This window comes from Amblyomma mixtum, chromosome 10 (genome assembly GCF_055824585.1).
Source record: "Amblyomma mixtum isolate Tamu chromosome 10, ASM5582458v1, whole genome shotgun sequence".
Classification (NCBI taxonomy): domain Eukaryota; kingdom Metazoa; phylum Arthropoda; class Arachnida; order Ixodida; family Ixodidae; genus Amblyomma; species Amblyomma mixtum.
The window spans coordinates 32,866,919-32,890,934 of record NC_143021.1 but is presented as its reverse complement, the minus strand read 5'-3'; the positions used below and the strand labels follow the sequence as shown (position 1 = coordinate 32,890,934).

Genomic DNA, 24,016 nt, shown 5'->3' with positions numbered 1-24,016 from the left:
TGTTTGCTGGCGATATTATCCACGCGCAAAAAAAGATTTCATGCCTTTCCATTCGAAGCATTTTAGGACTGTTAAGAGTTCTATCGCTACCCAGTGCTTAGCATCCACACTAAAGAGGTCTTGCCACCATGCCATTCACGCCAGCTTTGCTTCTTAGGTGTCCAGGCTGCAGAAAGCAGGTTTCCCGGCTTCCCTGATTTTTTCCGTGACACAGTCCTTGATAAAAAAGCTGAAGAGCAGCAAGGAAAACAACCGACCTCAAGATAAAAAGTTGGCAAAGCGGGAAGTTATACCTTACGTACACCACGCCTCTCATACCCTGAAGAAGGTGGCCAAAAAGTACGGCGTCGATGTGGTGTTTCCAGCGCCGCTAAAACTTGCCAGAAATTGCTCACGCATTGAGTGAAAAAAGTGCAAGAGTGCTCCACCAGACACCGAACGCCACATGCTGGCTTCAAGAAAGGAGTAGTATGCGAGTTCCCACTTACATGCGGCCAGGTGTACGTTGGACAGACAACACGGGCTCCTAATGAGCGCCTGCTTGAACACAAGAATTCATTAAACAAGAGAGGCCGTCTTCGTGACCGCTGCCAAGCCTGCTCGAAAGAGAAGCGTAAATTCTGCAAGCCTCGACTATCGAATTGCAAAGTGCTATTGAAAAGCCGAGATAAGACAGAACGTGAGCTCGTGGAAGCCTTCTATATTGCCACGTATCATTGTAGTGTCCGTTCTTTCGCGCTCAAGGCCGCAGGAAAGGGCTGTTATCATTTTTGTTCGTGAAGCGAGAAGGGACCGGACTAATCTCGATTGATCCCAGCCATGAAGAACCACATCTACGCTTTTACAGATTACTGTAGATGATGTTGTCCTGTTATCTCGAAGTTTCCTTGCCGGCTTTAAATTCAGCGACGCCGCGAGCGGCGGGCATTCGCAGTTCGACGACTGACGAGCACGTTTGTTGCTGCCCGAGCTCGTCCAGAACCAGCGAAGTTTTTTCGGCGCTGGCTTGCTGAGAAGTTTTGACAAGTGCAGGCGGGCCTCGGATCCACTGCGACCCCGAGGATCCGCAACCAGCCTCCCAGCCCAGGCGCCGTGCCTTTGCCGGTGCTCGGGCAACTTCCTGGCCTTCAAGCAGCAGCCCAGTCGGCCGCCCGTGACGTCATGGGAGGCCCGGGACCTGCTGCCCCTCCGGTGTTCCGTGCGCCGCCCCCAAAGGCGCACTGTTTTTCGTTCACAGTTACATCCGACGCGACAGCTGACGACATCGTCGACGGCATCGAGTTGGTTGTCGGCCCGAAAGGGCTAGAGAGCCTCCAGCACCATGGAGGCATGAAGTTCTGCGTCGCCATGGCCTCGGCTGCGGCGGCGGAGAAGATGCTCGTGGAAGGCGCCTTCAACGTGAACGGCACTTCCGTCCCAGTAGCCTGCGTGGGTCCTGCCGTGGTCCACGTGACGGCTTTTCGTGTGCCGCTGTTCGTGGGAGACGCGGCGCTGGCAGCGGCACTGAGCTCTTTCGGCAAGGTGCTGGACATCACCCACCACGTCCTCAAGGGCCGTCGTCACGTCGGCAACGGGACGCGCGTGGTCCAGATCGAGATGAAGCAGGCGGTGCCGAACTTCTTGACCGTCCAGGGCCACCGCGTCATGTTTGACTACCGAGGCGTCCGGAAGGTGTGTTCCCGCTGCGGGCAGGACGGCCACATCGGCGCGGCGTGTCGAACGCCGCGGTGCGCTCGCTGCGAGGTGTTCGGCCACGACACGGCCGGATGCGGAGCGGCTTGCAGGCGCTGCGGTGGAAGCCACGCCACAGCGGACTGCCTGCGGCCACGGTCCTATGCGGCGGCCGCCGCCTCGAGGAAGGAACCGAGTAAGGACAACGTGGCCGCAGAAACGCGGAGCCCACCAACCGTCCGGACGCCTGTTGCCGACGAGCACCCAACGACCAGCCGCCCGAGGGAGCCCGAACCCGCCCCCGCTACGGAGGTGCCCGTGAAGGAGCAGCTCGAGGGGACGCGTTCAAACGAGGTGGAGCCGTTCGGTGCTGTTTTCGCGGAACCCTTGCCGCCGCTACCCCGCACAGCTTCCTTCAACACCGAGAGCAGCAGCGACGATGAGTCGAGCGTGGCGTCGGGCGACCTTGTGGACGTACCGGACAAAGTCACGCCGCTTCGCCTGACAGGCGACTTGACGTGCGGCCAGGTGTCAGGAACGACGACTCCTGGAGGTGCGGACGACGCGCGCTTCCCGTCACCAGCCAGCCACACCCTCCCATCGGCGACCCTGGCGTCGGCATCGGCTTCAGCTGCGAGCGTCGCCAAGACCACGCAGCAACCGGTGAGCGAGGCCACAAGCGCCGACGGCCCCGAAAACATGGACTTTTCCCGACCAGACTTCAAACGTGCCCACCCCCAATCATCGGAATCTGAAGGGACTGTTAACGAACGTTCTAGCAAAAAAGTGCCGCGCGCGCCAAGCGCCGCCCATGGCAGCGCTCTTTAGGTTGTATGCTATGCCGTCGGTGCTCTTGGCAGTCATGGCGGTTGTGCATCTCCTCTCCCTGAATGTTCGGGGATTTCAATCCGTAGACAGACAGAGAGAGGTGATGCACTTTGCCAGGGCTAGGGGCGTCGACATCCTGTTTTTACAGGAATGCAACTTCCGTACTTCACTTGATGTGCTGAATTTCACCACCCGGTTTTCTGTTTTTGCTTATTTTTCGTTGACTGATTTTCATATGTGCGGTGTTGGTGTCGTTTTTGTAAACCCCTGCCTGCGCGCGGGTGCTCATTGCACTTTCGGGCTGGACGGCCGCACTCTTGCGGTCGACTTCACACTAAACCAGCGGCGGGTACGTGCGTTGGTTGTATATGCGCCAGCACGGCGGACTATTAGTTCTGATTTTTTTGAGCGCCTCGACTCATTCCTCCTTGATCCCTACCCCACTTTCATCGTCGGTGACTTCAATTGTGTACTTAACATCGACCGTGACGTCCGCGGACAGGGTCACGGTCGCCGTTATTGCGGTGCCCCCGCGCTCCGCGATCTCGTGACTCAGTTCCGCTTGTCTGACGCGTGGGTGCAGCTTCACGGGGATGCCTTTGGAGCGACGTTTGAGAGACCACAGTCAGCGAGTCGGATAGACAAATTCTATTTTCCACCAGAGCTGGCTTCTTTTGTCGTTAGCTGCGAAGTTCTCGCGTTCCCTGCAGGCACGCCGGTGATTTCCGATCACCACCCCTTGTCAGTCAGGCTCGACTTTGGTGAGGACACCCCACGTACTGTTACGTGGCGCATGGACACGAGCCTACTGGCGGACCCGGAAAGCGTGGCGTCGCTGCGTACGGCGTTGGCAGCATCGTGCAGGAGCTTCGTTGCGACTGATTCATGGGACACACTCAAGGCTCGTTGGCAAGCAACCCTGGTGGCGGCCGGACAAGACCGCAGACGCCGGGTAACTCATGCACTGAATGACACCCTCAAGCGCATCCGTATAGTGCAAAGGGGAGCACCCTTAACCTTTGCCATGAGCGATTACCTGAGTCTACTTAAAGCACGTTACCACGTGTTGCTCTGCCAGTCATCACGGGCAGCTAGTCGTGCACACCAGCTCGGGCGGCCGATATCAGACCCGGCTGTGCTACGACACGTACGCGCAGGCACGGCAGAGGAATTCGCTCCCGCTACTGTGCCTTTCGTGACACTCCCAGACGGCACCCAAAGCAAAACCACGGCCGATATCTGCACGATCTTCGCAAGCCACTTTTCGAACCTGTTCTCTACGGACAGTTGGCTACATCTTCAAGATGGTTATGACGGGCTTCTACAAAGTTTTTTTGGAAACTTGCCACGAGTAGCTGAAGAGTTGCATGAAAACCTTTGCGCACCAGCCACAAGCCAAGAGCTGCACGCCATCCTGCAGAGTATGAATGCAGCCTCTGCCCCCGGTCCAGACGGCATTCCAACAAGTTTTTATTCAAACTTTTTTTACGAGATCCAAGGAGCGCTCCTGAAGATGGTCAACGGCTTCCTCGCGGATGGGTTGCGTCCAAACTCTTTCCGCGAATGTCGCATCATACTCATTCCGAAAGCGGGCGGTGACCCCTCCGACCCGCAAGCATGGCGGCCCATAAGCCTCTTAAACGCAGATTACAAAATAGTCACATCTTTACTGAACACAAGAATGCGGACGATCCTACCTCACCTAATCCACCGGGCTCAAACCAGCAGTGTCCCTGACCGCTCTGTGTTTGATGCATTGGCACTCACTAGAGACCTGTTCACATTTGCCAGCAGGACGGGCTTCAGCGGGTGCTTTGTTTCACTAGACCAGGCGAAAGCATTCGATCGGGTGGAACACTCGTATCTGTTCGGAGTCCTTGAAGCCTTCGGATTCCCTCCGCAAATTGTCAGCAGGCTGCGCTTACTTTACGCAGACCTGAATGCTCGTCTCTCCGTAAACGGCCACCAGAGCGCTCCCTTCTCAGTCACCAGGGGCATAAGGCAAGGATGCCCTCTCTCCCCAACATTCTTCGTGTTGTGCATGGATCCACTCATCCGGCGCATTAACGACAGCCCATCCATACGCGGCTTCCCTCTGCCTGGCCAGGGCCAAATCAAGGTATCGGCCTACGCCGATGACGTGTCGCTTTTCCTCAAGGACGAGGATAGCTACGCCGCTTTTTCGCGGCTGTTTCTCGAGTACAGCGAGATATCTGGGGCCCTATTGAACAGGTGAAAAACCAAGGCACTAAGGTTTGGCACCTTCACACCGAACCTTGCGGGCGAGGTGGAGTGGGTGCAGGGAGTGAAAGTCCTGGGAGTAGTATTCCTCGCCAGCGGAGAAGTAGCCCGCGAAACCTGGACTAACCTCCGCACGAACGCTGAGAAACGCCTCTCGGTGGCGTCAACTTTCCGCCTTTCAATGGCAGAGCGCTGCTATATAGTTAAGTCCACAATCCTACCCGCATGTTTTTTTGTCGCCCGCGTCGCAAACCCACCGCGCACGTTTGCGCGCAGGCTAACCTCGGCCTGTGGCTCTTTCGTTTGGGCGGGCAAAACCGAACTTGTGTCACGAGTGTTCATGCGCCTTCCATCGTACATGGGTGGGTTTGGTATACCTTGTATCCGCACCATGTGCAATGTGCTCGCCTTGCGAGGAGTACGAGATCTTGTACGCAACCCAGACTATCCCGGGAGAACACTCCTCACATATTTTCTGGGTACAGCGCGTAACGTGTTTTTTTCACAACACGTGGTTGGCCCTACAGCCGAGCAGCCGCCGGCATTTTTCGTTAATGTGCGTCGCACACTGACGTCGTTGACTGCCAGCGTGCCCGATCTGGATGTTGATGAAACCCCACCCTCCAGAATGTGTGAAGCACTAACGGTCGCTGCGCTGACCCGCGAACAACTCCAGAAAACGAGACGGGCACGCTGGCGCCAACTGACCTCAGCTACGCTTCCTGCAGATGTCAGGGACTTCGGCTGGCTGCGAGGCTGGCGGGTCCTGCCCACAAGAGACCGCCTTGCGGCGTGGGGCGTGGCGCCCTCCGCCCGATGCCCGCAGTGCGGTCTGCTTGAAACTTTGCAGCACGCAATGTTTGAGTGTGTAGTTGCGCGCACTTTTTGGACATTAGTGTCACGCATGTTTTTAACCCGCCTGGAAGCGCGCACTAGTTTTCCCGAAGTGTTTCAAAATATGCTCTTGTGTGTCGGCATGTTCGTTTTGTGGCGGCAGCGTGGAGTGGCATCCTTAAATGGGCGTCCGCAAAGAACAATGTTCCCAATGTTGCAGCGCCTGCGCACGCGCCTCTTTGAACAAGCATGCATGGACGCTCTGTCAATGAGCGAGGCTGAGTTCTTGCGCAAATGGTCGACATACTTTATCGTCCTGCGCGGCGGTCGAGTATCGGCATTTTTACTGCATTACTGACATGCTCAGTGCTGCGTCACTGCGCATGTGCTTGAATGATCAGAGAATTAAGTTCATCTGTTTTGTTGTATTTTCTATGCTATGACAGATAAAATAAACTTCTCTTTATACGCCGCCGCCGAGTGTTTCAGTTCTTTTGCGGGCGCAAGTCAGCCCAAATAAAGAGCTTTGTTTCCAAGACTGCTTGGTGTCTTCCTGACCGCTGGACTGCCGTCACTACAACGTGACATTATCAAGAAGAGAGGTCATATATGCATTATTGACACGTAAGTTGTTGTTCGCCATAGTGAAATGCTGTTTCTTGATGCACATCTGTGAGAAGTGAATGTTTGTCAAGTGCGATTAAGAGCATGAATAAGGACAGAGGCTATATAAACGTTCTTCCTTTAATAATACCTGTTGAAAGTGCAGCGCTCGTCCGGTTCCCTTACCTGTCCGTGTTGCCATCTTGCGCTCTCATGTCTTTCACGTATATGTAGGGGTCGGTTATATTCTGCGCGTTTCTCTATCACCTGACTGATAGTGTGAATATGCTCGGTTGTAGAGTATCTTTTACGAAAGCCTGAATGATTATTTGGATAATTCAAGTCTAATGTTGCCTTGAATGTAATAGCGATTACCTTAATATATACTTTGTGGCCTACGGAGAGCAAGACGTTACATCTGTAATCTTTCAAGTCCTTGACGTCTCCTTTCTTATGAATTGCTTTTCTGTTAGCGTTCTTTCAAGCTTCTGGTGAGCTCCAGGCTCTAAGGCATTGCGCATACAGGGCGGCTAGTTCGAGCACAGTCACCCTTCCATCCTTCAATAGACCTGTTGTTCTCTTACCTTCACGAGCTACATTACACATTTGCATTGCTCTTAAGACCTTCTTTCCGTCCTCTTTCGTTACTCGCCGCCGCGGTGGCTCAGCGGTTATGGTGCTCGGCTGCTGACCCGAAAGACGCGGGTTCGATCCCGGCCGCGGCGGCTAGAATTTCTTTCGAGGAGAAATTTTAGAGGCCCGTGTACTGTGCGATGTCAGTGCACGTTAAAGAACCCCAGGTGGTCTAAATTTCCGGAGGCCTCCACTACGGCGTCTCTCATAGCCTTAGTCGCTTTATTAACGCGGAAAATTGGGCGTGTTGGTACATGACTTGAATAAATAAATAGCAGCGCAAGGAGACAATGACAAGAAGGCTCGTTAAGCGAGCCATCGCCACCTCGTGCTTTAAAAACGCCCTTAGCAAAAGATGCCCGCCTCTCGCCGCAGAAGCGTTCAACCATCAAGCCGATAGGCTGAGCAGTGCCGGGCAGCACCTTCCGCAGCACCTTCTCATTTCGGTTGCTGAAGGCCTACTCAACAAGTTACGCACTGACGTGAGTAAGTGTGACGCCCACGCGCAGCGTAGGCATAAGGTAGCTGTGATACCTTACATTCACAAGCTGTCACACAATCTGAAGAAGGTAGCACAGCGGTACGACGTGCAAGTCGTCTTCTCTGCTCCTCACAAGCTGTCAAAGCTGTGCAAGATGACAGATCCCGAGACAGCGATGCAAAAGAACTGTGGGAAGAAGCATCGGCGGCCCTTTGTTGAATGCGCAGAAGGCGTGGTATACGAAATTCCGTTAATCTGTGGCAAAACATATGTCGGCCAAACTGGGAGATGCGTGAATGACAGGTTGAGGGAACATGCCAAAAATGTAGATAATGCCCTTAAAGGAAAACATATTGAAGGACTTCTGGCCGCCCACTGTCTTACGTGTGAAGAATGTTCCCCAGACCTTGCTAGCCCCGTCATTAGAAAAAAGAATAATCAATGTGTAACGCGCGAAATCATTGAATCAGAGTTGATTTATAATCGGGGAGAAGCATGTGTTAGCTCCGCTTCTATCACACTTTCTGATAAAGAGCTGACATATCTGCGCATGCACTGACGATGACGCCGGATTGTTCAGAGTGCATATACGTATGTTCGCACGATTCGTTGGAAATAAAAGTTTGAAGTCAGCGCCGTCCTTGTTGTCTCTTCTGGTCCTTGTCTCCTTGCGCTGCTATTTATTTATTCAAGTCGCTTTGGGACGTTAAACCCCATAAACCAATCCAATCTTTCGTTACTCGTCGGATACTCCCTGCTGTGGGATACGTCAGATCACCTTTATGTTCTGATTACATTGGCTACTGTATATATTTGTCTAGAACTCTTCGGCTACCACACCTAACTTGCCCATATTGTTAATGACATTACCCCCTCTGTGTCTATGGGGGCTACGGAGAGTAAGTTTGCTGGTCTGTGATTTTTCCAGTCCTTCATGCCCCCTTTCCTACGAATTAAGCTATGGTAATCTTTCCCAAGCTTAGTAAGGCGCCATACGCTTAGTTCTGTTGGCGACACAAGAAGACAGAAAAATGGGACAAATATTCGTAAACGCGACCGGTTTGTCAAGTTTAGGAATGAGGGAATTGAGTAAGGGAGTCCACCAGGGGGGTACAGCATATTCTTCCCAAGTGGTGTTACAGGGTGAAAAGCGCCCTTCTGCGGCATCACGAAGGGCGCGGAGGTGGAATAAGTGATAGCAATCTCAAAGTTAGAAGAGCGAGTGGCGTTACAAGGAAGTGCAGCCTGAAGCTCACGGATTGAGAAAGGGACAACAAGGTTACTATTTTTGTACCGAGCGCATGTATTGAAATAGGGAGATAGTCGGGGCAAGGTAAACAGCCAAAAGATTTGCGAAGAATTTGCAGCAGAACCGTGTGGCCATAGTTTCAGCGAGCGTCGGACCATGGGTGGGGTGGTACTGAGGAGGGCGTGAAAAAAGCGCCAAGGTTGCTTTCTGATCAAGCACCGAATCGAGATCATTGCAAGGGCCTGCCTATCGAGATTGTGCGAGGGAAGCGCAATATCGTCAACGCGTACATATCATCTTGGAGCTGGGAAATTAAAGTCCGGCGTTGAAGGTTATAGTGTTGGAGGGTATAGCTTTGACACTTCCACAGCTGGATAAGCTGAAGGCAGGGGTCAAAAGTGTTGTACGCAACGGCTCTGTGTGAGCAGCGGATAAGGTCGCTTGGAGGAGGACATGAGTCAAAGTACACATGTAATTACATGAAGACACTCAAGGATCCTTAGCCAGAGGCTAGTCGTGGATCCCAAAATGAATACAAATAAGTCTAGTGACGATTAAGGAGAAAAAAAAACAAAACAAAAAACACACACACACAATTGTCGGTGTAGAATGAAACAATTGCAATGCAAAATACAATACAAAATACAATACAAAATACAGACTGAAACACTGTCGTATGACATTCATATAACCAAATAAAAAATAAATGTCATTCTACATTCAGATTGCCACGTTCAATAGATTTGTAGTATTATGCCACGCCACAGACGCATATAGTGTCGCTTCACTGAGACGCTTCTGTTTGAAGGAAAAAATTCTTCAGTGCTCTAAATGTATTAGGTGAAGATATGACTGACCATGGGATAGCATTCCAAATTTTGACACCAGAAAAACGGAGACATCGATGACCATAATGATTGTAAGATATTGGAAGCAAGAACTTTCCATGAGCGGCTGAGCGAGAGCTGGACGGTGGAGCCTTGTATGAAACTAAAGGAAAGGTGCTAGGGTTGCAGATAACATTTTTTACAAAAATTGCTAAACGATAGTTTCTTAGGTTAGTTAGTGGCATAACGTTATTTTGTTTAAATAAAGGCAGTGATGGAGTTCTAGGTGCAACAAAATTGATGATTCTAAGAGCCCTTTTTTGCAGCCTTACCACGGGTTCAATATACGATGGATACGTAAGGCCCCAGGCCTCAATACAGTATGTTAGCTGCGACTGAAACAAACTGAAATATAATGTTTTTAGCGTATTAGTCTGAAAATATTTAGATGCTTTCGCCAATGTATAACAAGAGTACGACAGCTTTTTACACAGGGCATCAATGTGCTGGTGCCAGTTGAAATCTTTATCCACAATCACTCCCAAGTATGTGATTGCGTCAACTTGCTGCAACTCATCAGCTGCAATATGCAAGCTGCAGGGTGATATGCACGCAGACTTTTGCGGTGATTTGAAAGTAATATATTTCGTTTTTTCAGTGTTCAGGGATAGACGGTTAGATTGGAACCAGGTTTTAATGCATTGAAGTTCCTTATTAAGCACGGTTATACCATCCTCTATAGATTTGGCAGTAACTGCCATAGCGGTGTCTTCTGCATACATAATGACATGTGATTTCTCTGCATATACAGGAAGGTCATTCACGTAAAGAGAAAAAAGAATAGGTCCCAGAACCGAACCTTGTGGAATACCCATGGGCACTGTTAGCAAATCTGAAACAATGTCGTCAATTTGGACCCGTTGGGAACGATCGGATAAATAACTTCTAAGGAACTGCAACGCTAAACCTCTAAAACCAAGTCTTTCAAGTTTTTTGGACAGAATATCATGATCAACGGTATCGAAAGCTTTTTTTATGTCTAGGAACACGCCTACTGCTACAAAATTTCTGTTAAGTGCGTCATTTACGACTTCGGATAGGGATAAGATTGCAGTAGTAGTAGATCTTGACTCTTGAAAGCCATGTTGATCAGTGCTAAGAATGGCATACTTCTTCAAAAAGTTCTTAATACGTTTGGCAAGCAGTTTCTCGAAAAGTGTGTTAAAACAACTTAAGAGGGAAATTGGTCGGTAATTGCTTAGATTATCAGGGTTCCCATTTTTGTATACCGGGACTACTTTTGCTACCTTCAGTGCATCCGGATATGTGGCGCTATAAAAGGACTTATTAAACAAAGAAACCAAAGTAGGCGCTAGAACTTCAATATTGTTTTTCAATAACGACACAGGAATTCCATCTAGTCCGCGCGCTTTTCCGGTCTCCAGTTGCCTACCCACTGATATAAATTCCAGAAGAGGGCAAATACGGGCTGGTTGGTACATGTTTTACGAATTGGAAAAACAGCGCAATCAAAGACGAGACACAAGAGAAGGACAAAACACCAGCGCTGGTGTTTTGTCCTTCTCTTGTGTCTCGTCTTTGATTGCGCTGTTTTTCCAATTCGTAAAACCACTGATATAACTTCATGACAGGTTATGTCATCATATCTGAAGCTGGATTCCTGCCATGGAGGAAGAAAAAGGGGCTCCCCGCTTTGCGCTTTGGGGATCACATTCTGAGCTATGGAGCAAAAATTCCTGTTAAATTCATCTGTCATGTGTGATGCACTCGGGGACAAGTCTTTTGAGGGTAGTACCCTTTTTACTCCCGCTGGCTGAATGATAGAATTTAGAATTTCCCATAGTTTCTTGGTATTGCTAGCATTAGCATTAATTTTTAAGTGATAATAATGTCTTTTCTGTCGACGCATCAACGCAACGGCTTTATTCCTGTGAGTTCTATATTGAGCTGCGTAATAATCAACTCCTTATAGGGTGTGAAGGAGGTGGAGGAAAACGGTCAGGTGCTGCAGAGTGCTGGCAGCAGGTGCCCACCTCAGTGGGCATTCGGCGGTTATTAAAGAGGGTGTGATCAGCCTGCTGGCCTCTACGAAGAGTCTGCAGGTAACATCGCAGCTAATTAAAGCCGCTTGAGAAAAGAGGAAAAGAAGGCGGCAAGGAATCTAACCAGTGCAGTGAATTGTTTGTCTGGGGGGGGGGGGGGGGGTTCAGTGTAGCAAGAAAAACAGTATTAGGTGAGGTGGCTGAAGATAGAAGGCGCCGCCACCAGGTAAGACTGAAGGGACGAAGAACAGGTCGAGGGGTACGAGTGCGAGATTGCGGAGAACGGTGATAGAAGTGAGCAGGGTGGAAATTCTGGTTTGAAAGGCGTGGTAGCAAGGAATGTTGATGGAGCAGCAAATTTCCTGGTAGACATGACCTTGCCAAGAACGTCAAACATATTCATGGAGAAGTCTGTATACTGTAAGCGTAGCGTCAATGTTTCCGTCCATCTAGAAATGGTTAAGCGACTTAGGATCAGAACGTGCGAATTCACGACACTTCCGTATTGACAAGCTTGGTGCAAGAAAATCGGTAAGTAAAACTGGTAAGCTTAGCATTCAGTGTGGGTAAAATCAGACACGCCAAATTTAAACGATCTTTCGAACTACCTCTTTTGCTTCAGATATGCTACCATTCTGAAGTCAATACTGGCGCCAAACTTCTCTTACGGTATGTGGTCCATTGTTTACGACGAGTCCCTACCAGCTCTAGCATGTGAGTTTTTTAAGCCTTCATTCTAGAATTTCTGTAATCGTTTTCTGAACAGAAATTTCGGAGATTGAATTTTGCGATGGAACTCGTTCGTGCTTTCCGAGATAATTTAATCTGAACGTAAGAGCTGAATTTCTACTGCGTGGCCGCTTAAACCTTCACAGGTTTTAAGCGACGCTTTTGTTGCGCCTGCGCCAATGCATGTACTGCTTCCTCATAGGGACAATCATTCCGGTGAGTGTGCTAAACAGGAGGACTGAAGATAGCCGAGAGTATAATTAATCAGGATTTGAAAAATGGAGTACAGCATTCGTTCACGCCGAACATCGTCGGTCGTGCTCACAGAGGTGTCGCCACTTTTTTTTTAAGCATTGATTTCAAAGGTAGAAGCTTTCAGAAAGCTATTTCTGTGGTGCTTGTAAAATTCTGTAAAAACTGAATAAGAAGACAGATTGCTCAAGGCTGTTTGTAAAGCTCTAAACCTGACTAAAATCCGGCAATTGTGAAAGTAGATGCCTAATACACTTTTTGTCATTTCTTGTATGCCTTTTATTCTGACCATTGGTGAACGTGGCAGAACTACGTATTCCTTGCAGTGCATCATCCCCGATAGCAATGTCTATGGCGTTGTCGGTGTACTCACAGAAAAATAAATATGAATCTGCACTAACCGAATGGATCCTAGATGGATATTAAGAATTTACTGAAACAAGGTTAACCCGCCATGGTGGCTTACCGGTTTCGGTGTTCGGCTGCTCGTAAGAAGCTCACGGGCTAGATCACAGCGCGATCCCGGTTTCGGAGAAATATAAAACTATCGGTCTGTTGTTGCATGTAAGCGCACGTTAAAGGGCCTGAGGCAGCAAACATTAATCTTGAGCCCTGTCAAACTGAGACGCAACATACATTTGAGTTCCCAAACTTTCTGTGGCTTTCAGAATAAGCCAGTAGAATAATAATAATAATAATTATAGTAATTTGTAGAATAATACAAAGGTGAAAAGTGGGATATATTTTTTTCAGCGAAACTGATATTTTCAGCTGAGCACGATGTCCAATATATTGGACACCAGGACTCAAGCCGCATTTTGTCCACCCAGCAGATATTGCAAAAATTAATTCAGATATAGCTCTGAAACTTGTGCGAAAAAGTACTCTAAGTTTGGAGGTCACCATTGAGTTGGCAATACTCAAAGTAGGTTGGAACAGGAATTTTTGTCATATTCGTTCAAAGTCGAACTTCGGAGGTGGCCCAGCTATATTTGGAGGTCACCCTTTGAGTTGGCCATAATCAGTTAGGCGGCTGGGCAGCAGTTTTTTTTTTTTTCAAATTTGGTAGAAGCCAATTTTCAGGGTAGGACAAATTTCGGCGGTTGCCCCCCTAAAATTGGAGGCAACCATTGAATTGGCCATACTTTAATGAGTAGAACACCCATTTTGTTCAAATTTGGACGAAGTGAAATTTTCAGGGTCCAGTGGGCCAATTTCTGAGGTGGCTGACATAAATTGGGAGGTCATCATTGAGGGACTGTCGTCGTCACTGGTTTCGTCCGTGGCTTTATCCTCAAGTGGTGCACTGAAGCTTGAACCGACAATAGTGTCGTCGCTGTCACATAGCTCATTGTCCGATGTGTTTTTTGTGCAGTTATTTGTAAAACTGCTTCGGCACTCTCATCAGAAACGCGAGGCCTGACTCCTAGAAAAAGAAAAGACATGATTTTCTCCCCCACCTTTAAATACAAGCAGCATTCGTTTACTGTTACAACCAAAGCCATTTCAAATGAGCTGTAAAAATAGGTTTGGTTTTGGTTGGTTAATTGGGGATTAACGCCCCAAAGCGAGTCAGGCTATGATGGACGCCCTAGTGAAGGGCTACAGAAATTTCGACCACGTGATTAAAGTGCGCTTTTACGTGTACTGACACCACACAGTAGACAGACCTCTAGAATTTCTCCTCCATCAAAATTCAACCACCACGGGCGGGATGAAACCCGAGTCTTTCGGGTCAGTAGCCGATCGCCATAACCACTGAGCCACCGCGGCGGCCGCGGTCACAGTAACCTTGTTGAGTCCCAGCGTGCAACTAATTGGACGCGCGAAATCAGATTAAAAAAAGAGAAAAGAGATGGTGTGTAGAGTTAAAACTATGATATCTGCGAGTTTCCTGTTCTATATTTGTTCATGTCACACCAAATTTGTGCGCAGAATATAGGTGAAAATGGCATAAACAGTACTTCCTTCTCCGGCAGGTAGTGTAGAACGCCGCGCCACTGAACGCGGCCATTATCGATGTGTTTTGAAGGCAAAGTGAACAATTTAATTTCAAAAATGATCCCGAGATAGAACCACCAGTTGTCAATTGTATTGGAGAACCGGGTGTAGGAGTACTGGCTCAATAGCTAATGTCCCATATATTGGACCAATTTCCATAGACGGGTCTCAGGAGGCTATCCTACGGCGTCCCCCAAAGCCTATATGTGCAGTTGTGATGTCGAAACCCAACAGTTACAATTGACTTTTAAAGCTCCAGTTTTTTATTCCTATTAAGTTAGGAAATATGGAAATACGTCTAGGAAATATGTACTCGTATGCGCGGCCAGTAGACAGAGCATTTCTCTTCGCGTTTTAATAACGATGAACATTGCGCAGAATATATAACGAATAGTAGCACGTTCCTAATCATTGTGTATATAAAATGACAGCCTGTCCCATGAAATTTCAATTCATATTACTAAATGTTTCAGAACCTCTATGCCCTTGCTTCTCCGATTACTAGTTACTAAAGAAATCTGTATTATCTAGGTTGAAGTCGTGCTACAAGAAGTTGACAGCTACCAAATAACCCTAGCCGATTTTGCTTAGCCGTTAGCTGATACCTGCAGTGTTATATTAATTAGTGGAAGTTATCACTGCGTATGGTTGAGGCTGGAGAAACCCTGCTTCACAAATAGACGTGAATGGCACAAGCAACGCACAGTTCGCTTTCACTCTTTCACTCAAAGCGATGGTACCTGAAGTTGACGTGAAAAAGTGCCTATCACGCCATCGGTAGTCCTGCTACGTATTATACAGAGGAAGTAAATTTCCGAATGTCCTCTCATTAGGGCTGCACTGTGCGAGATAAACACATGTTATCCCCGCAATTCCTAATCTCATCCGCTAACCAGACTCTCTGGCTCCCTCTCCTACCCTTGTTCTCACACGCGTCTTGCACAGACCACGTCTGGTCGCCCCTCTTGTACCGGCTACACATCGAACACGACTACAACATTGAGGAAAGGGAGAGAGTGCCAGAACACTGGAGACGGGCCCTTCAGGTCCGGCGCCTTCCCAGCAACTTGTCCAGAGGAGACCATAGTGGTCTTCGCCAGGCGGGCGTGGAAGCCTTGGTGCGATACTATGGTTACCACCACCATCGGTATTACCTGGACGATACTGGCCCACACCACGGCTGGTAGTACGCGGCCGCAGTCGTACATAACACATAGTTAACGGCCTCACTTACAAAACCTACAGGGCAACACAAACGGAGAAGATTGTCATTGCGTTGGGTCTCACTAATCCGAAGTCGAAACACATCATCACCGACTCGCGGGGCGCCAGTCGTAACTCTGAGCAGTGATGGGGTCGCTGCTTGCCCGGCGCATAAGCCAGTCTAGCTGCCGATACGAAGCCCCAACTCCACGAAACCTGATTTGTGCCCCGGTCACCAGGGACTCCAGGCAAGCGAACAGGGCGATGAGGCCGCCCACGCACTCTCTTCCCAAGCTATCTCGCTATCCTTGGAAGCCTATTCTCCATCAGGCAATCTGGCCCTTAAATTCAAACACATCACCGATTAATATAAGGAGGAGCACCGGCGCTACCCGGCCCCTTTTAAAGGACTGGACCGCGCAGACGAGCGCGTCCTCATCAAAATTTTTACCACTACGGCAATGTGCCTGGCGGTCTTTAACACATTCAACACATCCTTGTCATCCACAGTTCTCTGGGGAGGTGGCTGACACCTTCTACATGGTTTGGGAGTGCCAATTGGTAACCATAAAATAGAAATAGTGGACACCTTCAGATCACTCGGGTAATTTTTGACGCCTGTATGAGCTGGGCCGCACACGCAACACATCTTCGTAAGAAATTAGCTCCTTCCGTTGGTTTTCTTGCTCGGTACCGCACTGAATTTCCTCCCTGTATAAAACGAATGATTTATCATGCCCTATTCCAATCACACATTAACTATTGCCACATAGTTTGGGCTACCACATCCAAAACAAATCTACAGAAAATTCTAATTCTCCAAAAGAAAGCTATCAGGATTTTCGAAGGTGCCAGTTTTACTGCCCATACGGCTGAATTGTTTATTAAGTATGAAGTAACTGGTGTAAATATTTTTCTTGAGTACCGCCTATTATACTATCTCAAATTTTCTTCACCATCAATATGTAATTTTTTGCTTAATATCGCAATGTTAAAGGCCATAGAAAAGTATGTTCAAACCCAATCAACTGCAAAATGGACACTTCCACGCACTAGAACTAATTATGGTAAACAAGCACTTAATTTTCTTATACCTAATGTTCTAAACAGCTACGAATCTAACCAGCTTAGCATGTATAACCTCCGACCACATGATTTAAAAGTGTACTTTGTAAATAATATTCCATAACTTCTTATCATATATTGTAGTTTGTGTATGTATCGGTGTCCTTTTCCCATTTGTCATCAACTCAGCAGTGTGTGTAACTTTCAAATGCATCTTGTTCAGTTTTAATTGTTTTTTTCTAGTTTCAAACTACATCTGTGTGTAGCAATCCATTCAATTGTAAATATTAATTCTTTCTATAGTGTGCTCGTATGCGACCTGCCACCGTTGTATGAATGTGTTTATCTTATTTATTATGTTGTAATGGCTCTTAGATGAGCCACAGGCATTTTCAAGCTATTTTCTTTAGCTTTTGGCCTGTGGCTCATTCTAAAGAATGTGCACATTTTTGAAATAAAGTTTGGACTCAATTCAATTCAATTCAATTCAATCCAAGCTCAAGGCCCAAAAGACCTTGGTTCAACGGATGCGGGCGGTGTTGTTTGCCAATAGGGCGCCGAAATAGGCGCTCCACGTAGTATCGTGACGGGAAGGGGCCAATAGTGTCCTTGCCCAGTCACCTCTGCGTGAATATTTAATGGACGATAAATGTTATTCACCGATACCACCCTCACTGAAGTTTTCTCTTTCATCCAAACAGATCATCTCGTATCCACTTTATATACACTACAATGTCAATTTCATGTCTGGGATTCTAGCTAGGACATCTTTATTTTGGGCCTGCTCTCTTTCATTCCTTCTTGACGTTGCACCTGCCATTTTCCTTGCCATAGCGCTACGCGGTGTCCTCGATGTAACTTCAAGCATTTTTGCTAGGCTACATATTTGCATAATTTGCAATAGTTTAGTACTTTTTTTTGTCCTTTGCCAGAAATTTTTTCTGCCATTAAATGCTTCTTGAAACAAAACTGCTCTTCAACATTTTCTGTCTTTTACAGCGGCCCCACGCAGCGCAGGACAAGCCGAGATTAAAGAACACTTCGGTAACTGCCCCCTGCATCCCATATCTCTATATGTTGTAGCTTGAGGGCGTAAGGTTAAGCATTAACATGTTTACATGTTTAGCCACTGTGTTACGGAGAAAATCAGCGAAACATTTCACCGCAAGTATTTATAGTTCAAGCCCAATTCGCTTTGTTGTAAACAGCTCCATGGGTACGAGTGCATAAAACTTCAAGAAATGACGAAGAGGCTCCCATATTAGCTAAAAGACCATTTTTTTTCGGAAAGCAAGTAATAATAGCGCAAAAAATCCTGAGAAGCACAGTGCATGTATCTCCTGCACCAAAGATTAAAAGAAACGCAAACCTGAGCTCATGGAAAGCAAATATCTATTGTTTCCCGTCGCGTAGTAATCCTCAGAGTATTAGCTCTGGCTAATTGGGTAATTGGAAAAGCTTATTACTTCTAAAGAATATTAAAAAACCTATCGAGTTTGTTTTGGAAAATTATCTTCTACGAGGTTTGTTTTGACTATAATTTGAAGAAAATCGTGGAACTATGGGAGAAAAAAATCGCCTCACGGCGCACATCTGCTACCACATTCAAGCACTCCCATCCGTATCTAGAACAAAAAAAAAATGTGCGTGCTTACTGTGCCCAAATGAGCGGCCGCCGCTGCTCTGGACGGGCTGCACTGTGATACATGCAACGAAAACGGAGGCTACTTTAAAATAAGCAGTGTTCACTGCCTTCCGTTCCTCTTTTGCTTTTTCTCTGCGACGGCGCAGAAGAAGTTCCGCCTCAACTCGATGTCGGTGCCCTGTCTACCACTTTATTGCATTTCACGGCGCTTGCGTTCCACGCCCTGGAAGAATGTGCTGAAACACTTTCAATGCTGCGCTGAGAGCGACAATGTCGCTCATGTGGAAACGATGCGCCCGCACGCTTTGTTTGTTCTGAACCCTTTTGGCAACGCTATCATGTGTTTCCTGTTTTTCGCGGGCTTTCTTTATAATCTCGATAAAAGAACCACGTGGCAAAGGAGTTTGTACAAAAAACCCGGTACGCTGTTTCATAACCTTTTCTACAACTTAACCAAGTGGAAGTGATTCTAATATTATTATAAATTTTTACTTCATATTCACAGCTAGTTAATTATTTTTGCTGAAGCTAAGACACGATATCAGGAAAGCCACACGAGCGGAAACAATGTGTCTGTTTTACCCACCTGTAGTGCGCCGCTTTTTTTAAACCTTGTTTCAAGTTGGGCGAAAAACACTTTATAATCCCAGTTAATAGTAATCCTAGGCTTAATTCATTACGGGAGTGGAAATGAACGCGCGCAAGAGGAGCAGTTGATCTGAAAAAAAGAGTATGCACTCTGGCAATAGGGTCTTGAGGTTTCAAAAATCTTGCGCGGCGACCCGAAACTAAGCAGCCCAGGTTTTAACGTATAAACAGACCAGTGTATTAGGCAAAACACGTTACGTTTTAAAAACGACTAGTGCGAAATGTAAGCTTGTTCTTCATAAGCGATGCTATGGGTCTGGTTCTCTGATCAACGTTGCTCTGTTTTTATCACAAGGAAAAACTTTTTTTTTTCTAAATCGTAAGCGCGTACTTCGCGCAATTTCCTGCGGCGACAGTAGCTTTCACATGAATAGGCATATTCTTATGATGAAATTGTTTCCTTCGTCTTCTGGAAATTTTTCACACACGATCAGGAACGACAAGTGCTCGAGCACTAGCTGTTCAAAATGTGCTCCCTACTTACCTTCTCCAGAATGTAGCGATGATTTTTTTTTTTCATAACGTGTGATCTGCCCGAATCATAATTTCACATGTTTTCGGGACCAGTTTCATGAGTAAATACGTTCTCGAGGCACATTTAGAATAGTGCGATTTGAGGACCCTAGATTTCACAGACAAATAAAAAAATTCATCATTGTCTCGTAACGGCGACTCTGAGAACTGTAATTTTTGTGGCTACACTTTTATAACGAGCACAAGTTTTCATGAGGAACTGCTAGGTTAGAGAAGCAACATTTCTTCGCGCACTGCACTGACGCAAGAAAGAACGGATTATTCGGTCTGTCACTTTTCACCTTTTTTAGCGCTCCCAGCGCTCCCTTTTGACATGAAGCATTAAGTTGGCCTCTGTGCAGCTCTGTTGTCAAAACAGCTGCCACGTTACACTGCGACTGGCCGCCGTGAGCGCCACCATCGAGCTGACAACGGACTCACCTGGTCGACACTGACAGCGACCAAACTCACTTCACTATTTGCGCAACACAAAAAACAGTGCACATTTTTCGTTCCAACCAGTTGCTTCCTCCATCGGCTTTGACAGACGCAGTCACCTAACGAACCGCGTTGTACGGAGACCGACGACTATAAGCAGCCTAATCTATAACCGAATCTGTTCCTGGCGCAACACATATCAATGCAAGCCCTTCAATCCTACAACAACCTGAGTAGGCAAGAAAATACGTGTGATTAACTGCAATGCCCAGATGTGCACTTAAGGTCCCGCATAACCAGTCTCGCTGCTACCTGATAATCTCCGTATAATTTGGTATCTGTACATGGGCTTGAGGGCATTTTTGTAACCAAAGTAGTACCCTTTCGTACGCCATTATACTCGCTGCTGATTCACATTCTAGGCTTCTTAGTTCGAAGCAGGAACTGTGTGGTTCATCCTTTCTTAATGTAGGCAAGATTCAGCCTTCAAACGCCTGGAAACGCTGGCTGCGCGCGCCGCTAGCCGTCTTCATTACTGTCGCTCTTTTCCTGGTGTTCTGAGAGGCAATAACGTAATGCCCACACACTAACGTTGGACAGAAAACACAACGGCTTTAATCCCATTAATACATGCTTTTTATGCTCACTCTACAGGAGACGTCGCATCGAAGATTCTTCGCGTGGACAGTGTCGTCGAGCAGAATGTGCCGTTTCTGTACGGCGCCGGCCCAGCCACCGCGAGCCTCTGGTGCTTAAGCTCGTGAACGGCACCGAGTCACGGTATTCATAGCGAATATTGACCAGTAACAGCAATAACAAGATAAGATTTACTACACTGAACTAGTCAGCCTACACTTCAGACTGGAACTGGAATCTGCTTTGAAATAAGCATGCCAAGTGCTTGTTGTAGAAATCGACTGGATGGAAGAGGAAACAAAGCTGATGGCTCTCTGCTGTCCACTGGATAAAATACTTTGGCTTACCCCGCTGTTTTTGCTTCTCTGCATTTTTTTTTTCCATTAAGCTTTCTTATGTGCTAGCGAAAGTTTCTTGTTAGCAGAGCGAAAGTAATTAAAGATATAATTCGAACGTTGTCGAGTTCTCATTTGTTCTCTAAACAGCTCACTTCCTTCTATTATATATAAAATGCCTAAAGTGCAACCAAAATAATTACGCCCCGCCGCGGTGGCTCAGTGGTTATGGCGCTCGGCTGCTGGCCCGTAAGACGCGGGTTCGATCGCGGCTGCGGCGGCTGAATTTCGATGAAGGCGAAATTCTAGAGGCCCGTGTACTATGCGATGTCAGTGCACGTTAAAGAACCCCAGGTGGTCGAAATTTCCGGAACCCTTCACTACGGCTTCCCTCATAGCCTGAGTCGATTTGAAAACTTAAACCCCAATAAACTAAACGAACCAAAATAATTATATATGTGGATAGAAAGTTGCATGAAAAGTGCAAAAGGCTTGTCGTAATGGACAATTGGCACTACATTTCTGGCTGATGTCACAAATTATTTCACATTTTAGAGCTTGCAATTCCATGGAAAGTCAGCTGTGAGTTTTAAAAATAGCTTTTTTTGTGCATAATTCTTGACAAGGTTGAGATAATTAAAGCTGATACCCTTGCTTATCACAAGGCAACGAAATACCACAGAGCGAAGGGGCAGATAACCCACTCTTTGAAATAGCTTCGTTGCCTATCCAAAAGGCAGTATGGGACAAGTACGTGTCAGTTATGAGCCTAATTCACGTCTTTCTCATGCCCACAGTCTCTTTAGGAAATTTTGCTTAGATCTGGCAAAGTTCTACGATATTCGTCTTTTAAAGCGGACCGAACTGTGTTTTGACCTATTAGAACACCGCGGAGAACGTGATTTTCAGCACTCAGTCTAATTTTGGTTGCGTACAAGTGCTCTTAAGTTGACTTTAGGAGCAGCAGATATTCACAGCACTCTTATTTTTGTACTGACGCCTGCAGTTGTCCCCCAAAAATACCTGCAAAGAAGCGGCTCCGGCTTTTTTATCACCAGCACATTTTAGAGCAAGACCGTCTGTGGTGGGAGCACCGTGCAGCTTCTTCTAATACACTCCTTTCCGCACCTTGCAGCGCTAGGAAGGTATCATTAGCAATTAATAACCACAGATTTCCTATTCAATGCCCTACAAGCTCCTGTCTTCATGGGTGCCGCTTTACCTTTCACCGTAGTCCACTGATCAAAACTGGTTATTGAACGCTACTATATGACCGGTAAGGAGAATTATTTCTTCTACAATATGCAGGACAGCTCATGATTAGAGCTAGTAGAAAATAACCCCACAGTGGCGGTTTCTCATTCATTAAATTTTACTTGTGAGGCGAGGAATCTTCAAGCCAGAAGCTAAATCATACTTCACCTAAATGAATCCCTAATATTTAGAACTTGATCCTTCTACGAGCAATATCACTTTTTTTTTTCTCCAGGAATGCAGCCGCCTGAGATGCCTATAACTAATGAATAATTCTATTTTTGTGTGCAATAGAAGTTGATTTTCCGGGGTATGCTTTCCCGCTTGCTTTTTCACCTAAAATGAAGGCGGTTCATGTATCCTAAGCGGTTTACAGAGAAGCTTCCATAGTTATTCTATTGCAAACCCTGGAGAGGTGTCTTAAATCTCATATAATTTAGCATTCAAAGCAAAGCTGAATATCCAAGTTGACTTAGACAGCAGTGGTTATGATCTAGGTATAGGACCGGCAGTCAGGAGTTTCACAACTCCTAGTAGCCTAGGATGGAATAAAGCTGTTTTTCATCGAAAATGGCGGATAAAATGTGCCATCTTGAAGCTGTTCCATTGAAGTCCCATTGAAATTTTCGGTAGGGTTGCTGATTTCAGTCAATACTACCATTTGAATGCACAAGTGTTCAAAGCACCTCTTAGAGATTACCCTCAAATTGAACACATTCCCATTTCGCGACGTGTATCGGTTGCCTCTACCACAAGGTCTGGTCCCCGTGCTTGTTATTTCCTTTGGTAGAGCGACTTTCCAGGAAGGTCAGGTGGTACACGGTTCAAAGGCCGAACCTATGGGGTTAGAATGGGATTGAACTCCTGAAACGTACTGGCTGTAAGGGAGCCGTAGGGAGGGCTCTGGAAATTTAGACGACCTGGAGCTCTTTATCGTGCACTAACATCGCACAGCACATGGGCGCCTAGATTTTAGCCTCCAGCCAAATGCTACCGCCGGTGCCGGAATTCAGTCTGCGTCTTTGGGGTCAGCAGCCGCCACCATAACCATTGAGCCACCACTGAGGCATGGTGCCAATGAGGAAGTACTCCCTTATTTTGATTGTTGCATATATCACTTTCTTTTAAACGTCTTGCAAATAATAGGATAGGCCTTTTTATAAACTATAACTGCACGGAACAGGAAGGCGTCCCACCATCTCATCTGGAAGATTGACTTCACGCCTTGGATGGACACAACGTCATTAAAGACACTTCCGATAGTGCATTTTTACGCCAGGAGAAAACGTCAACATGCTTCGATGTGCGCCGTGCAGAAGAATGTTAAGCAGCAAGATAAAAGATACGTCGAAACATAGCGACCATTTCTTGCTCCGTCTTTGTTTGCCTCGAACATTTGGGGCATAGAAAACACCGGCTGGACGTCCATCTGTAACGTCAAAATTGGCCGCCGCGGTGGCTCAGTGGTTATTGTTGTGAACCGCATGCGCTACTGACACGTGTCGTGCTTATCTTATATGTGGTCCACCGTCCAAGCCTTCTGTTATCGGAAGTGGTCCCGGTGGCGTCACTGGCCAAGAGGCTAGAAAAACTACTAACCCTTAATAAAGCTCGTTCATTCTTCGCCAACCACTTGTCTATTCACTACAGTGGCGACGAGCAACTGGCTGCTCCATGGCAGCCCACGTTGGACCACCGGGGTTCGACGAAGTGGAAGACAGTTGGGAAGCATACCAAGTACGTCTGGAGTCATATTTTCAAGCCTACGGAATCGATAATTCCAAGAAACGACGGGCGCTTCTAACGGTAGCTTTAAGTACAGAAACAGTCGGCATATTAACGGGGCGTTGCGCGCCGGGCACGATTC

At 47.2% G+C, this 24,016-nt stretch overlaps 1 protein-coding gene across 2 annotated transcripts in view; it reads left to right on the top strand.

The window, feature by feature from the left end:
- LOC149325558 (putative thiopurine S-methyltransferase) overlaps positions 1-21,013 on the top strand; it is an 83,396-nt gene extending 62,383 nt beyond the window's left edge. Inside the window, exons 5-7 of one of the 2 annotated variants that reach the window (XM_089565117.1) lie at positions 12,053-12,144; positions 17,680-17,724; positions 20,579-21,013. In XM_089565117.1, the coding sequence (XP_089421243.1) occupies positions 12,053-12,144; positions 17,680-17,724; positions 20,579-20,688 (247 nt within the window). In that variant the 3' untranslated portion in view covers positions 20,689-21,013. The remainder of the gene's footprint in view (positions 1-12,052; positions 12,145-17,679; positions 17,725-20,578) is intronic. The other variant, XM_089565118.1, reaches the window with a different exon arrangement.
- Positions 21,014-24,016: the final 3,003 nt, after the last annotated feature.